The sequence below is a fragment of the Stegostoma tigrinum genome, chromosome 20 (genome assembly GCF_030684315.1).
Source record: "Stegostoma tigrinum isolate sSteTig4 chromosome 20, sSteTig4.hap1, whole genome shotgun sequence".
Taxonomy (NCBI): Eukaryota; Metazoa; Chordata; class Chondrichthyes; order Orectolobiformes; family Stegostomatidae; genus Stegostoma; species Stegostoma tigrinum.
The window spans coordinates 22016855-22030543 of NC_081373.1; the positions used below are offsets into that span (position 1 = coordinate 22016855).

General features: G+C 40.9%; 1 protein-coding gene across 8 annotated transcripts in view; it reads right to left on the reverse strand.

Moving 5' to 3' along the window:
- atrnl1b (attractin-like 1b) overlaps positions 1-13689 on the reverse strand; it is a 959007-nt gene that overhangs the window by 800829 nt on the left and 144489 nt on the right. For all 8 annotated transcript variants that reach the window (XR_009446966.1, XR_009446967.1, XR_009446968.1 and 5 more), the window contains exon 8: positions 12070-12325. Coding sequence is in view for 5 of the 8 variants with exons in the window: in XM_059653033.1 (XP_059509016.1) it covers positions 12070-12325 (256 nt within the window). In the remaining 3 variants the exon portion in view is untranslated. The remainder of the gene's footprint in view (positions 1-12069; positions 12326-13689) is intronic.

Consider the following 13689-nt stretch of genomic DNA (forward strand, 5'->3'; position numbering starts at 1 on the left):
AACTGTTGTTAGTGTTGTTGATAGATTTTGACAGATAATATATGTAGAATATACTTCCAGTGGCAAAATGGCCCGGTCATACGGTCATATGACACGGAAACGGACCCTTCAGTCCAACTGATCCATGCCGATCAGCCATCCCAATCTGACTTAGTCCCATTTGCCAGCAATAGACCCTTATCCCTCTAACCCTTCCTAGTCATTTACCCATCAAGATGCCTTTTAAATGTTGTCACTGTACCTACCACCACGACTTCCTCCGAGAGCTCATTCCACAAATGCAGCACCATCTGCGTGAACAGGTTACCCCTCAAGGCCTTCTTAAATCTTTCCTGTCTTACCTAAAACCTCTTTCCTCCAGGTTTGGAGTCAACTATCCAGGGGAAAGACCTTGGCTATTCACCCTGCCCATACCCCTCATGATATTATAAACCTCTATAAGGTCACCCCTCAGTGTCCAACATTCCAGGGGAAAAACCTCCAGCCTATTCAGCATCTGTCTATAATCAAATCCTGCAGTCCCAGCAACATCCTTGTAAATCTTTTCTGCATCCTGTCAAATTTAACATCATCTTTCTTATAGAGGGGTGACCAAAATTGTACACAGTATTCTAAAATTGACCCACCCCAATATCCTGTACAGCAGGAACATAACTTTGAATATAGTAATTGGGATGTCATGACCTATGAAGGCAACCGTGCCAAATGCCTTCTTAGCAGCGGACTCAGCACTGAACCTTGTGGTACACTGCTGGTCACAGACATCCAGCACAAAAAGCAAGCCTCAATCACCATCCTCTGACTGCGACCTTCATGCCCATTTTGTATCCAGATTTAAATGTAATTGGAAATAAAAAAGCCTGAGGATTGTTCTTTTTAAAAATGGAAACACAGCATGTTAATTCAATCTGGAATACACTGCCTTTAAGGCAATTGAAAGCTGATTCAGTAAGAACTGCAATAAGAAAACTGATTAAACATTTAAATGGAAAAACTTGAAGGTTTATCAGCAAAGAGTGGAACAGCAGAAAAAATTGTATTGTTCTACAGAACAGACAGATGGACACAGAGGACTGAATTACTTTATTCTGTACTGTACAAATTACTTACCTAATGAAACAAAGCCCAAAATTCAAATACAAAATAGAAATTGCTGGAAAAGCCCAACAGGTCTAGCAGCATCTGTGGAGAGAAATCAGAATTAACGTTTTGGGTCGAGTGACCCTTCCTCAAAACATCTTAACATTTTGGTTGGAGTGATTCTTCCGCAGAGGTTCTGAGGAAGGTTCACTTGACCCAAAACTTTAACTCTGATTTCACTCCCCAGATGCTGCCAGACTGCTAAGCTTTTCTAGAAAAGGGCGGCACAGTGGCTCAGTGGTCAGCACTGCAGCCTCACAGCACCAGGGAGCCGGGTTCAATTCAAGCCTCGGGTAACTGTCTGTGTGGAGTTTGCACATTCTCCCCGTGTCTGCGTGGGTTTTCTCTGGGTGCTCCGGTTTCCTCCCACAGTCCAAAGATGCGCAGGTTAGGTAGATTGGCCATGCTAAATTGCCCATAGTGTTCAGGGGTGTGTGGGTTATAGGGGGATAGGTCTGGGTGGGATGCTCCAAGAGGTGGTGTGGACTTGTTGGGCCAAAGGGCCTGTTTCCACACTGTAGGGAATCTAATCTAATCTGAAAAAATCTGTTTTTGTTTCTCATTTGCGGCATCCACAGATCTTTCAGCTTTTATTCAAAATTCAAATCTTTACTTTCACTTGCAATCTAAAATTTCTTAACCTACTATACAAGTTAGCTTCTGGTGTTTTGATTGAAAATCAATTTAAATTGCTAAAAAGGAGGCATTCTCCATCATAGCTAAGGAATCGAAAGTAAGATTAATAACTTGCTCCATATTGTATACCTTGTTAATGTATTTTACTTATTAATTTCCCAAATACAGATCAGAACCTGGTTATTTAAGGTTCTTTTCCAGCAAATCCATGTTAATGGTTTGACCAAAATAAATGACAGAAGAAATAATAATACAATTCTCTGTTACTGTAGTTCGTCCCTTTTGCAAATGCAGTGCAAATTTTTGTACAAGTTCAAAACTGAATTATAGAACAATTTCATCCATCCCAGAATGAGCTGCTCCATCCATTAAAATGTTAATCGGGGTGACACGGTGGCTCAGTGGTCAGCACTGCAGCCTCACAGCACCAGGGACCCGGGTTCGATTCCAGCCTCGGGCAACTGTCTGTGTGGAGTTTGCACATTCTCCCCGTGTCTGCGTGGGTTTCCTCCGGGTGCTCCGGTTTCCTCCCACAGTCCAAAGATGTGGGGGCTAGGTGGATCGGCAATGCTAAATTGCCCGTAGTGTTCAGGGGTGTGTGGGTTGTAGGGGAATGGGTCGGGGTGGAATGCTTCAAGGGGCGGTGTGGACTTGTTGGGCCAAAGGGCCTGTTTCCACACTGTAGGGCATCTAGTCTTATAATGCTAATGGAATGATAAGAATATGCTGACTTGCCATTCCAAAACCAGTTGGCTGGAACTGTGTGTGCGCGCGCATCCGCTTGTGCATGTGCGTGTGCAGGGGGGGGGGGGGGTGGCGTGGCGCAACAATAAAGAAAATAACTGGGAGGAGAGGGAAACAAAATCACAGCAAAAGAGTGTCATCTAAGTTTGTGATCCCATATATGGTTATAAATCTAAGCTATAGGGCCTTGAAGGTGCTCCACTGTTGGACACACTATTCCCGAGGCCAAATATTAAACTGAAAATTTGCCTTCACCGACAGGGAACTAGAAGAGGGAAATGTTACTAGATCTCATTACACTAATCAAAAGAAAAATAAAGGTACTCCCAGCTTCCTGAACAACACAAAAGCACAGATTAACAATTTATCCATTTCAATATACTACAGGCAGAATGTAGCACTTGCTTTTGTTTACTAATACATAGTCAACACAATTATTCCAAACATACTTCAGTGCCTCATACGATTGAAGAGGTTTCCAATTTTTTTTTACATTCTGATATAAAATGAAGTATTTACAGAGTTTAAAAATAGATGCCGAGGATAATCTGCGAGCCACAGTGGAAGAGTCAAAAGTGTTGGCTTAATTCAAAACGTACAATACTACATGAGCTACTGAAGCAAGGTATCGCCATCAAAAGTAATTGTTGGTTGGAGATGGCTGTAGGCATTGAAAGGGGTTGAGACCTATCTAACTACCTCAAAAACAAGACCTGCTTGAAATTACCAAGGAAAACAGGATCATTACAGTACATGCAAAGCAGGGAGTTGATTAACTCTGGATAAATGGTTGCAGTTAACAGACCGTGGAAATGTGTTTAAAACCACGTTGGGATCTCATCAGTCTAACACGTCAGGTGGGTATCTACAAAAGAAATGACGACTGTGTGGAAAACTGTCTGTCTTCAAAAGGTAAAAAGGAATGACCATTATTGAATACTGAAAGCAGAGGAATGGATAAGCTTCACAAAGAATACCATCTCTGTTGAATGCAGAGACTCCTTTGACTTCACACAGAAATGACAAAAGCTCTAGGGGCATTTGCAAATGCTGATTTGGATACCTGAATACTTGAAATGATTGTCTACTGTACAAAATGTGCAAAGCAAACTATGATTAGGGAGACGCGATTGCTTGGGTGCACACTTATTTTGTGATAATTCCTTTACCTTGTTCAAACCATATCTGTATCCTTCTCTAGTAGAGTTTGAGCCCAACAGCTGCATTATTTGACAAAGGAACTTTGAGTCAAATAACTTCATCTCCTTCTTGATACCTTGCAGAGTGATGTCAATGGCTCAGAAACTGACTCAATTGAAAGTCAAACCAGTTCATTTCTTTCCTCTGCATAAACTGCCATTCTGCAGAATATTTAAAATTGAGTCGATGCGAGTAACTTTTTTAAAAAGGTCATTGAGGTTGTGGGAGTCGCTAGATGGCTAGCATTTATTATCCACATAATTCCTTTGAGAAAAAGGTGATGAATTGCCTTCTTGAAATGCTGCAATCCATATGGCATTATGAAGTTCCAGGATTTTGATCCAACGACACTGAAGGTATGGTGCTACAGTTCTAAATAATTATGGTTTATGGCATGGAGAGGAACTTGCAAGCAAACCTGAAAGGTGCTCCCATTTACCTGCCACCTTTGTCCTTTTAGACGCTGGAAGCCACAACAGTGAAAGGCACTGTCTAAGGACAAGCTTACTGTGTCAATGGTAGAAGGAATGAATGTTGATGAAGCCATTAGATGGGCTGGCCAGAATGATATCAAGTTTCTTGAGTCTCATCCAGGCAACTAAGGTGTATTATATCACAGTCCTGACCTGTGAGCTACAAATGACATAGAGCTTTGAAGCATGAACAGGTGAGTTACTTTGTGCAGGACTCCCAGCCTTTAACCCGTTCTTATAGCCATTATATTTACATGGATTGTCCAGTTCAGTTTCTGTTCAATGGTAATCCCCAGGATGTAGACAGTGGCGACTTTAACAATGGCAAAGTCATTAAATGTCAATTTGTTGTGTTCGGGTCCTGTGTCTTCTTGGAGCTAGATATTTCTGGCATTAGCGTAGCACAAATATCACTTGCCATTTATTGATCCAAACCTAAATGATGTTGAAGTCTTGTTCGATTTTTGGTGCTGACTACTTCAGCGACTCAGGAGTTGCAAAATGCTGCTGAATATTATGCAATCATTCATGATAATCCTCATTTCTGACCTTCTGGGGAAGAAAAAATGATTCGTGAAGCAGCTGAAGATAGCCAGTCTTCCAAAATTACCCTGCATCTATGGCTGAGACAACTGGCCTCCAGCAACCACCACCAACCTTTGAAATATGATCGTCACCAATGGAGATTTGCGCAAATTTTCGCAAATTCCATTGAGTCTAGTTTTGCTGGGCTCGTAAATGGCAATATTAGTCAAGTGCAACTTTGATGACAATGATTGACTCAGTTTCCCTGTTTCGTTTAGCTCTTCTGTGCAGGTCTGAACCAAGACTGTAATGAGGTCAGAAGTTGAATGGGCCTGATGAAGACCGAACTGACACATTATTATTCAATAAGTGCCATGTAATAGCACTGTTATCTAAACAACTCATTACTTTGGTGATGACTGAGAGCAGACTGATGGCCCATTAATTGGCTGACTTGGTGTTATGCCTGGAGGGCAGAAAATACCTGTGCAACTTTCCATATTTTTGGGTAGAAGCTTGGTGGATCAGTTTGGCGATGAACATGGATAGTCTGGGGCATAATTCTTCAGGTTGGTGGAACGTTGTCAGGTTCCAAAACCTTTCTAATATTCAATGCCTTCAACTATTCATTGATAATACCTGAAAGTAAATCAAATTGGCTGAAGCCAGGCATTTGAGGTTCTAGGGACATCAAGAGCACTTCTAGTTGAAGACGTTTGCGATTGTTTCAGCCTCATCTTTCACACTGATGAGCTTAGATCCTCTACCAACAAGGAAGGAGATATTTACACAGCCTCCTCATCCAGTGAGTTAAATGTCTACCATTCACAACTCAATCTTCAGGACTGCAGAGCCGAGCTCTGATTCAATCATAGTAGAATTACTCAGCTCTATCGCATGCTGCTCAGAATGAAATATTGTTACTTCACCAGATTGATCGTCACTTTTATTTATGTCAAATGCTGTTCCAAGCATGCGTCCCTGCAGTTTTGAATGAACTACAGTCAATCCCCTGGTTTGGTGATACTGGTAGAATAGCTTTTTTTCTGGTATATGTTACAGGTATACCCCTTGTATTCTATAATGCGATGTAGATTTTTAGTGCATTGTTAATAGGATGTGTAAACAGCACTGTGTGCGTTTCAAACCTACTTACATTATTCTAGAATCACAGCAGTCTTATGGCCCAGTCAGCAGTAACTCTTCAAAGGAGCAGCATTAGAGTACCATTTTCCCTTCTCCCTAATACCTATGCATATTATTTTATCTAAATAATTGTCCAAAATCTTCTGGAATGTCTCAATTGTATCTGCCTCCATACTTTCAAATTCAAACTGCTTTTTCAGTCAACGAGTATTTTCATCTCATATTGTCCTTACTATTTTTCCATTCACTTTGAATCTAAGGTTGATCTTGTTCTTGATCGTTTTGCAAGCAGGAAAAGTTTATCCTATCAACTATTATTTTGAAAACCTTTATCAGACCTCTTCTTGGCCTACTTCTCACCAAGGAGAACAATACAAACCTCTTCAAAATATTCTTATAACTGAAGTTTCCACCTCTGGAAATCCTGCAAATCACTTCTGCACTGTCTCCAATGCATCCATCCCCTTCCTCCAATGTGGCACCCATAACTCAAACAGCAGTCCTATAGTGCCCTAGAATCCTATAGCAACTTTACTTTGCCTCACATCATACTCCAGCTGAGATCTAATAAATGTTTTAAAGAAGTTCAATGTCACCACCTGACACTTATTAATAGAGCCAAGGATATTGCACGCTTTACGTACTGCTCTCGCCACTTGTCCTATCACTTTTAATGATCTGGGCACATAGACACCCAGGTCTCGAGCTGCATCTCTTGTGGTTTTTAGTTTGTATTTTGAAAATTCTTCCTACCAAAATGTATCACTTCATACTTCTTTACATTGAAACATCTGCTACCTATCTACACATTCCAACGTGTCTGTGCCCTTTTGGAGTTCTATTCTACTTCCTTCATTCCATTCTCTTTCATCTTACCCTACATTACACAAAGTCACCAAAATACCAGTTGATCACCTTCACATCAACACTTTTTGGATTCGACATTTTGGTTTTTAAATAGTAAGGTGCCTTTTCTCCAGCAGACTACCCCATTTATCCAAGCAGGGGATTGTATTCAGTGGCTGGTTCTTTCATACCCTAGAAGTTCTGGATACTGGGACATCAATCCAAAGTCTTCCAGCTCAGACTGATCTTCACTGAACCATTCAATTTTGAGTTACATCTGTTGAATGGCATATAATGTTTTTCCAAAGATTTTTAGAATGATACTAAGAACCATGAAACTGGAAGGTCTTACAAGTTTGATAACTTGTGCTTGATTTCAGTACTTTTTTTTTACTAAGTGTTGAGGGAGGGAACCTGATCAGCATACCCAGTGGCAGAATAAAACAATCATGCACAGCATCTTGTACATTTCCATGCTAAATTATTCATGTGCTACCTCAAAACACTGCAATCATAAGAACTGAAGAACTAGGAATAGGAGTAGGCCATCTGACCCCTCGAGCTTGCCCTGCCATTTAATAAGATCATGGCTGATCTTTTTGAGACTCAGCTCCACTGACCCACCCACTCACCATAACTCTTAATTCCTTTACTATTCAAAAATTTATCCAGCCTTGCCTTAAACACATTCAGTGAGGAAGCTTCAACCACTTCACTGGGCAGGGAGTTCCACAAATTCATAATCCTCCTGACTTCAGTCCTACATCTGCTTCCCTTTATTTTGAGGCAATGCCCTCTAGTCCAAGTTTCACCTACTAGCAGAAACAACCTCCACCATATCTATTCCCTTCATAATCTTATATGTTTCTATAAAGGTCTCCCCTCATTCTTCTGAATTCCAAATAGTATAATCCCAGTCTCTCCTCATAATCCAACCCTCTCAACTCTGGAATCAACTGAGTGAATCTCCTCTGCACCCCCTCCAGTGCTAGTATATCTCTTCTCAAGTAAGGAGACCAAAACTGCACACAGCACTCCAGGTGTGGCCTCACCAGGACCCTATACAGCTGCAGCATAGCCTCCCTGTTTTTAAACTCCATCCCTCGAGCAATGGCAGACAAAGTTCCATTTCCCCTTTTAATCACCTGCTGCACCTGCAATCCCACCTTCAGCGATGCACAAAGACACCCAAATCCCTCTGCACAGCAGCATGCTGCAATTTTTTAACATTTAAAACAGAGTCCATTTTCTTATTATGCCTACTAAAATGGATGACCTCACACTTGTCAACATTGTACTCCATCTGCCAGACCTGTGCCCACTCACTTAGACTATCTATATCCCTCTGCAGACTTTGTGACTTCTGCACACTTTGCTCTACCACTCACCTTAGGGTAATCTGCAAATTTTGACACATCACACTTAGTCCCTGACTCCAAATCATCTACCTAAATTGTAAACAATTGAGGTCCCAACACTGATCCCTAAGGAACACTACTGGCCACTGACTGACAACCAAAAAAACACCCATTTACTCCTACTCTTTGCTTTCTACCGGCCAACCAATCCTCTATCCAGGTCATTACCTGTAATATTGTGCAACTTTATCTTATGTAGCAGCCTTTGGTGTGGCACCTTCTCAAATGCCTTCTGGAAATCCAGATACACCACATCCACAGGTTCCCCATTGTCCACCATGCAAGTAATGTCCTCAAAGAATTCCACCAAAATTAGTTAAACATGACCTACCCTTCATGAAACCAGCTGGGCATTCCCAATTGGACAATTTACATTCTGATGTCGAGCTATTTCTTCCTTAAAGATAGATTCAAGCATTTTCTCCACTACCAAAGTTCAGCTCACTGGCCGAGAGTTACCTGCTTTTCGTCTACTTCCTTTTATACACAGTGGTGTCACATTGGTTGTTTTCCAATCTGCAGGAACCCACCCAGAGTGAGGTGAATTTTGGTAAATTATTACTAATGCATTTGCTATTTCTCCCATCACCTCTTTTGGTACCCTGGGATGCATTTCATCAGGGCCAGGAGACTTGTCTATCTTTATCCCCATTAGCTTGACCAGCACTGCCTCTTTTGTGATAATGATAGTTTCTAGTTCATGTGTTATGACCTTCTTGCCTTTAGATTTCAGCATGGTATTTGTCTCTTCCACTGTGAAGACCGACACAAAATAACTGTTTAATGTCTTGGCGACTTCCTCATTCCCATTTATTAAACCGGCCTTCTCATCCTCTAAATGACCAATGTTTACCTTCACCACTCTTTTACGATTTACATATTTATAGAAACTTTTGCTGCCTGCTTTTATATTCTGATCCAGTTTACTCTCCTAATCGATCTTATTTTTCTTTACTACTTTTTTTTGGGGCTATCTGTTGGCCTTTAAAGATTTCCCAGTCTACTACTTTCCCCACTGCTCTTTGCTTTTTTGTATGTGTTTTTTTTCAATCTGATACTTTCCTTTATTTCTTTAGACATCCATGGCTGCCGCTCTTTTTTCCTATAGTTCTTCCTTATCACTGGAATATACTTCTGCTGAGGACTGTGAAAATTTGTTTTGAAAGTCCTCCACTGTTCCTCAATTGGCCCACCATAAAGTTTTTGCTGTCATTCTACCTTAGCTAACTCCTTCCTACTTCTTCATAGTCTCCTTTGTTTAAGCACAGGACATAGGTACTGGATTTAACCTTCTCACGCTTCATCTGTATTTTAAATTCAATCATTCTGTGATCGCTTCTTCCGAGAGGATCCCTAACTGTGAGATCCTTAATTATTCCTGTCTCATTACACAGGGCTAGATCCAGGATCACATGCTCCCTCGTAGGTTCCATTAAGTATTGTTCATGGAAATTATTGCGGATCCGTTCCATGAACCCCTCCTCAAGGCTGCTATGACCAACCTGGTTTGACTAATCGTTATGTAGATTAAAATCCCCCATGATAATTCCTGTACCATTTTTACATGCATTTGCTATTTCTATGTTTATTGCAAGCCCCACCACGATATTATTTGGTGGCATATAGACCACACCTATCAGTGACTTCTTCTCCCTGCTATTGCTAATTTCCACCCGAATAGATTCAGCGTTTTGTTCAGTAGAACTATATCGTCTCTCACAACTGCCCTGATATCATCCTTAAAAATCAGAGCAACACTACCTCCCTTACCTTCCTGTCTGTCCTTCCCAATAGTTTGATACACCTGGATATTTAACTCCCAGTCATGACCATCCTGTAACCATGTCTCTGTAATGGCCACTAAATCATACCAGTTTGTCATGATTTGCACCGTCAACTCATCCATCTTGTTTCGAATGCTCTGAGCCTTCAGATAAAGTGCCCTTTGCTAGGTTTTGCACCTTCTTTTTGGGTCCCATTACCTCCATTACTAACAGCTCTTGAGTTCTCATTCCCTTTTTTTTTTTCCCAATTTTCAATGGAGTTGAAGCTTCCTCGACACCTGCTAACCTGCTGCTTTGCCTCACATTAATTGTTATTCTCCCTCTAAGCTCACTTCTCCCTTCCCCACTTACTAGTTTAAAAACTTATGTACCACCCTATTTACCCTTTTCACCAGATGCATTCTACGAACCCTCCTCAAGGCTGCCATGAATGATCAGCTGCAGAGAAATTTCAAGTATCGGCTGAGAGACTGGTCATCACTACACTCATAACCTGATTCTTTTTGCATCATCTTCTCATTAGAACACTGTGCCTAATTTTCAATATTGAATGAGCATTTTTTGACTAATTGTTTTCAAATTACATTTCAACCATTCAGCAAACAAATTACTTTAAATATTGTTGAAATAAGGTGATATGCTGTTGAAGCATTTTGTCCGATGTAGACCTGGACATTGGAGATGTCCAAAGTTCAGATTGATGAACAATTCATATTGGTGATCTTACAATGTACTGGTTGTATGAACTGGTTGGAGGGGTCAGTTAGCTCAGTTGGCTGCATGGCTGGTCTACAATACGGTGACTAGCTGAAGTTATCTTGAAGGATTCTCCTTCTCAACCTCTCCCTCCTGAGGCTTGGTGACCCTTACGATAAGCCACCACCAGCCCCCTCTCTCTAATGGAAGAGCAGTCCAATGGTCTGGGAGGAGCTTTATTTTATCAAACTCGTGGTAACATTGACAACTAGTCTCCAATTAGTCAAAACATTGCCATGGTGAAAGCACCACAGAACTAGTGCTCCCCATGCTTTTGTTTAACTGAAAAAGTCACAATGCTTTTGCTTGACATGTTCTAGGACAAAGGAGCACCCTTGTTTGGCATCCATCCACTAACTTTAACTCCCACTCATCTCAACTCCAATACCTAGTCACAGCAATACGTAGCAGCTACAAAATGCACTGCAATTACTTACCAAGGCTTCTCTCCCAGAACCTTTCAAACTTTTGACTTCTACCAGCTGGAAAGGGATGGCAAGGTGGCTCAGTGGTTAGCACTACTGCATCACAGCACCAGGGACCCAGGTTTGATTCCACCCTCAGGCAACTGTGCAGAGTTCGCACCTTTTCCCCCATGTCTGCACGTGTTTCCGCTGGGTGCTCAGGTTTCCTCCCATAGTCTCAAGATGTGCAGGCTGGGTAGATTGGCAATGCTAAATTGCCCGTAATTTTCAGGGATTTGTAGATTAGGTGGGTTATAGAGGGATGGGTCTAGGTGAGATACACTGAGGGTCAGTGTGGACTTGCTGGGCTGAAGGGCCTGTTTCCACACTATAGGGATTCTATGATTATAGAAGGACAAGGCCAGCATATGCACATTCCCCTCTAAGTCGCACAATATCTGGACATGGAACTGGATCTTTCATTGTTCCTTCGCTGTCTGGGAAGTCAACATCCTGGAACACTCTCCCAAAAAGCACTGTGGGCATCCCTACACCCAAGAACAGTAGTAATTCCAGAAGTCAGCTACCAACTACCCTCGCAAAAACAATCAGGGATGAGATATGAACGTTAGCCTAGTAAACAAAGCTCAGAAATTGAGCAGATTGCAAAAAAAGAAAAAAGGGTTGGGCTTGCTCTGCCTACTTGCAAGGACAGGGCCCTGTGAAATGAATATACTTAGCTTCTCACAATCTTAGGCAAGGTTGATACCTTTCTCCAAAGTGGTTGACCAGGGTCAACTTCCTGTTTTTAAATTTAAACAGAAGCTTGCAGGTTAACTGTTCTCTGGTGCATTTGCCATGGCAGATACTAAACCAATCAGCACTCTTTTTAAATGCCATTTCAATTGTTCTGATGAGTGCAAAATGAGAAGCTTCAACAGCATATCTTTTCTCAACAATACTCAAATCCTGTACTACCAAGAGACCAATTACTTACTAATATTGTACTCCTGAACACTGTTTATGTAACCGTAAAGTGCAGAATATCCAAAAATGATAAACATGATAACATCTCCACTGTCCATTTCAATGAGGTGTGCAGAGTGTCCTTCCACATCATATTGTTGCCCAGGAGAGAGAATGTTTGGAATTTTCCTGGTCCATGACAGAGTTGGGATGTTGAAGATCCACAGTTCATTTGTGATATTTCCATTATCAGTATCAATTTTTCCTCCATACATGTAAATATCATCCTGGAAAAGAATAAAATGTCATTAAATAAATGTAACAATTACTTTAATTTATTTGGATAATGTTGATTTTATTCTAAACAGGAAAGGCAAACGTTGAGATCACTGCATATAATCTCTGCTTTGTACTCCACAATTGGGAAGGCAATGACCTAGTGGTATTATTGCTAGACTATTGATTCAGAAAGTCAGCCAATCGCAGATGGTGGAACCTGAATTCAATAAAAAGAATGTGGAATTAAGGGACTAATGATAACCCATAAAAGCAGTGTCAATTGCTGGAAAAGCCGGCGTGATTCACTAGTGTCCTGCAGGGAAGGAAATCTGTCATCCTTACCTGATCTGGCCTACATTTGACTCAAGACCCACAGCAACCTGGTTGACTCTTAACTGCCCTTTTGACTGTTAGGGGAGGGCAATAAATGCTGGCTTAGCCAGAGATACCCACACCCTGTGAAGTGAATTTAAAACATTCCTAATCAATTCAATGTGGTTCAAACACTGAATTGAATGGGAAAGTTTAAGGGATACATTAATTTTGATACAAAATTTGTTGCATTGATTTTGTTTTCAAATGATTCAATTAGAATTTAGGAACAGGAATAGGCTATTCAATCAGTCAAGCCTGCTCCACCATTTAACAAGATCACAGCCAATGTTGCATTTCATGTCTTTTCCCACACTGTCCCAATATCCTTTAACCACTGGCAATCCGAAATCCATCAATCTCTAAACATATACTTAAGGCTAAGTTGCCATAGCACTCTGCAGTTGACAAATCAAATTTATCAAAATATTTTTACATTCACTGACAATGCTGTTCAAAACTTACTAACTATGCAATCTCTCCTTCTTGCTCCACTTTAATTATTCACAAATATGTCCAAGCATACTTTCACTTGCACATCTACCAGAGCATGCAACATTTGTACAGCATAGATAACTTCTGATCTGTCTTGGTAACTATTAGATCACAGAAAAACTGCTGCATTCATATAGAAGGGCTACTTCTTTCTCATCAGTAAATAAGAGCGAGCAAGGGTGAACGGACATGTCAGATCATCGTTAGTAATAATAAATGTAAAATAGCTATAGTATTCCCAGACCACAGGCTGCTCACTCATTGGACAGAGACAACTGGTGGGTGGTTCAACCTGAGGGTCACCATGCCTCAGGCAAGGGTACAGGTTGAAGAGTCCTGTAATACATCTAAAAGGTGACACAAGTATCAATTAACATGTGTTTACATTACAGAAAAATACATTACAAATATTCATAACATTAAATGAATTACAAATGAACACAACTATATGTAGATATTATCACAGATTATAAGTGTGGAGGTGCCGGCATTGGACTGGGGTGGA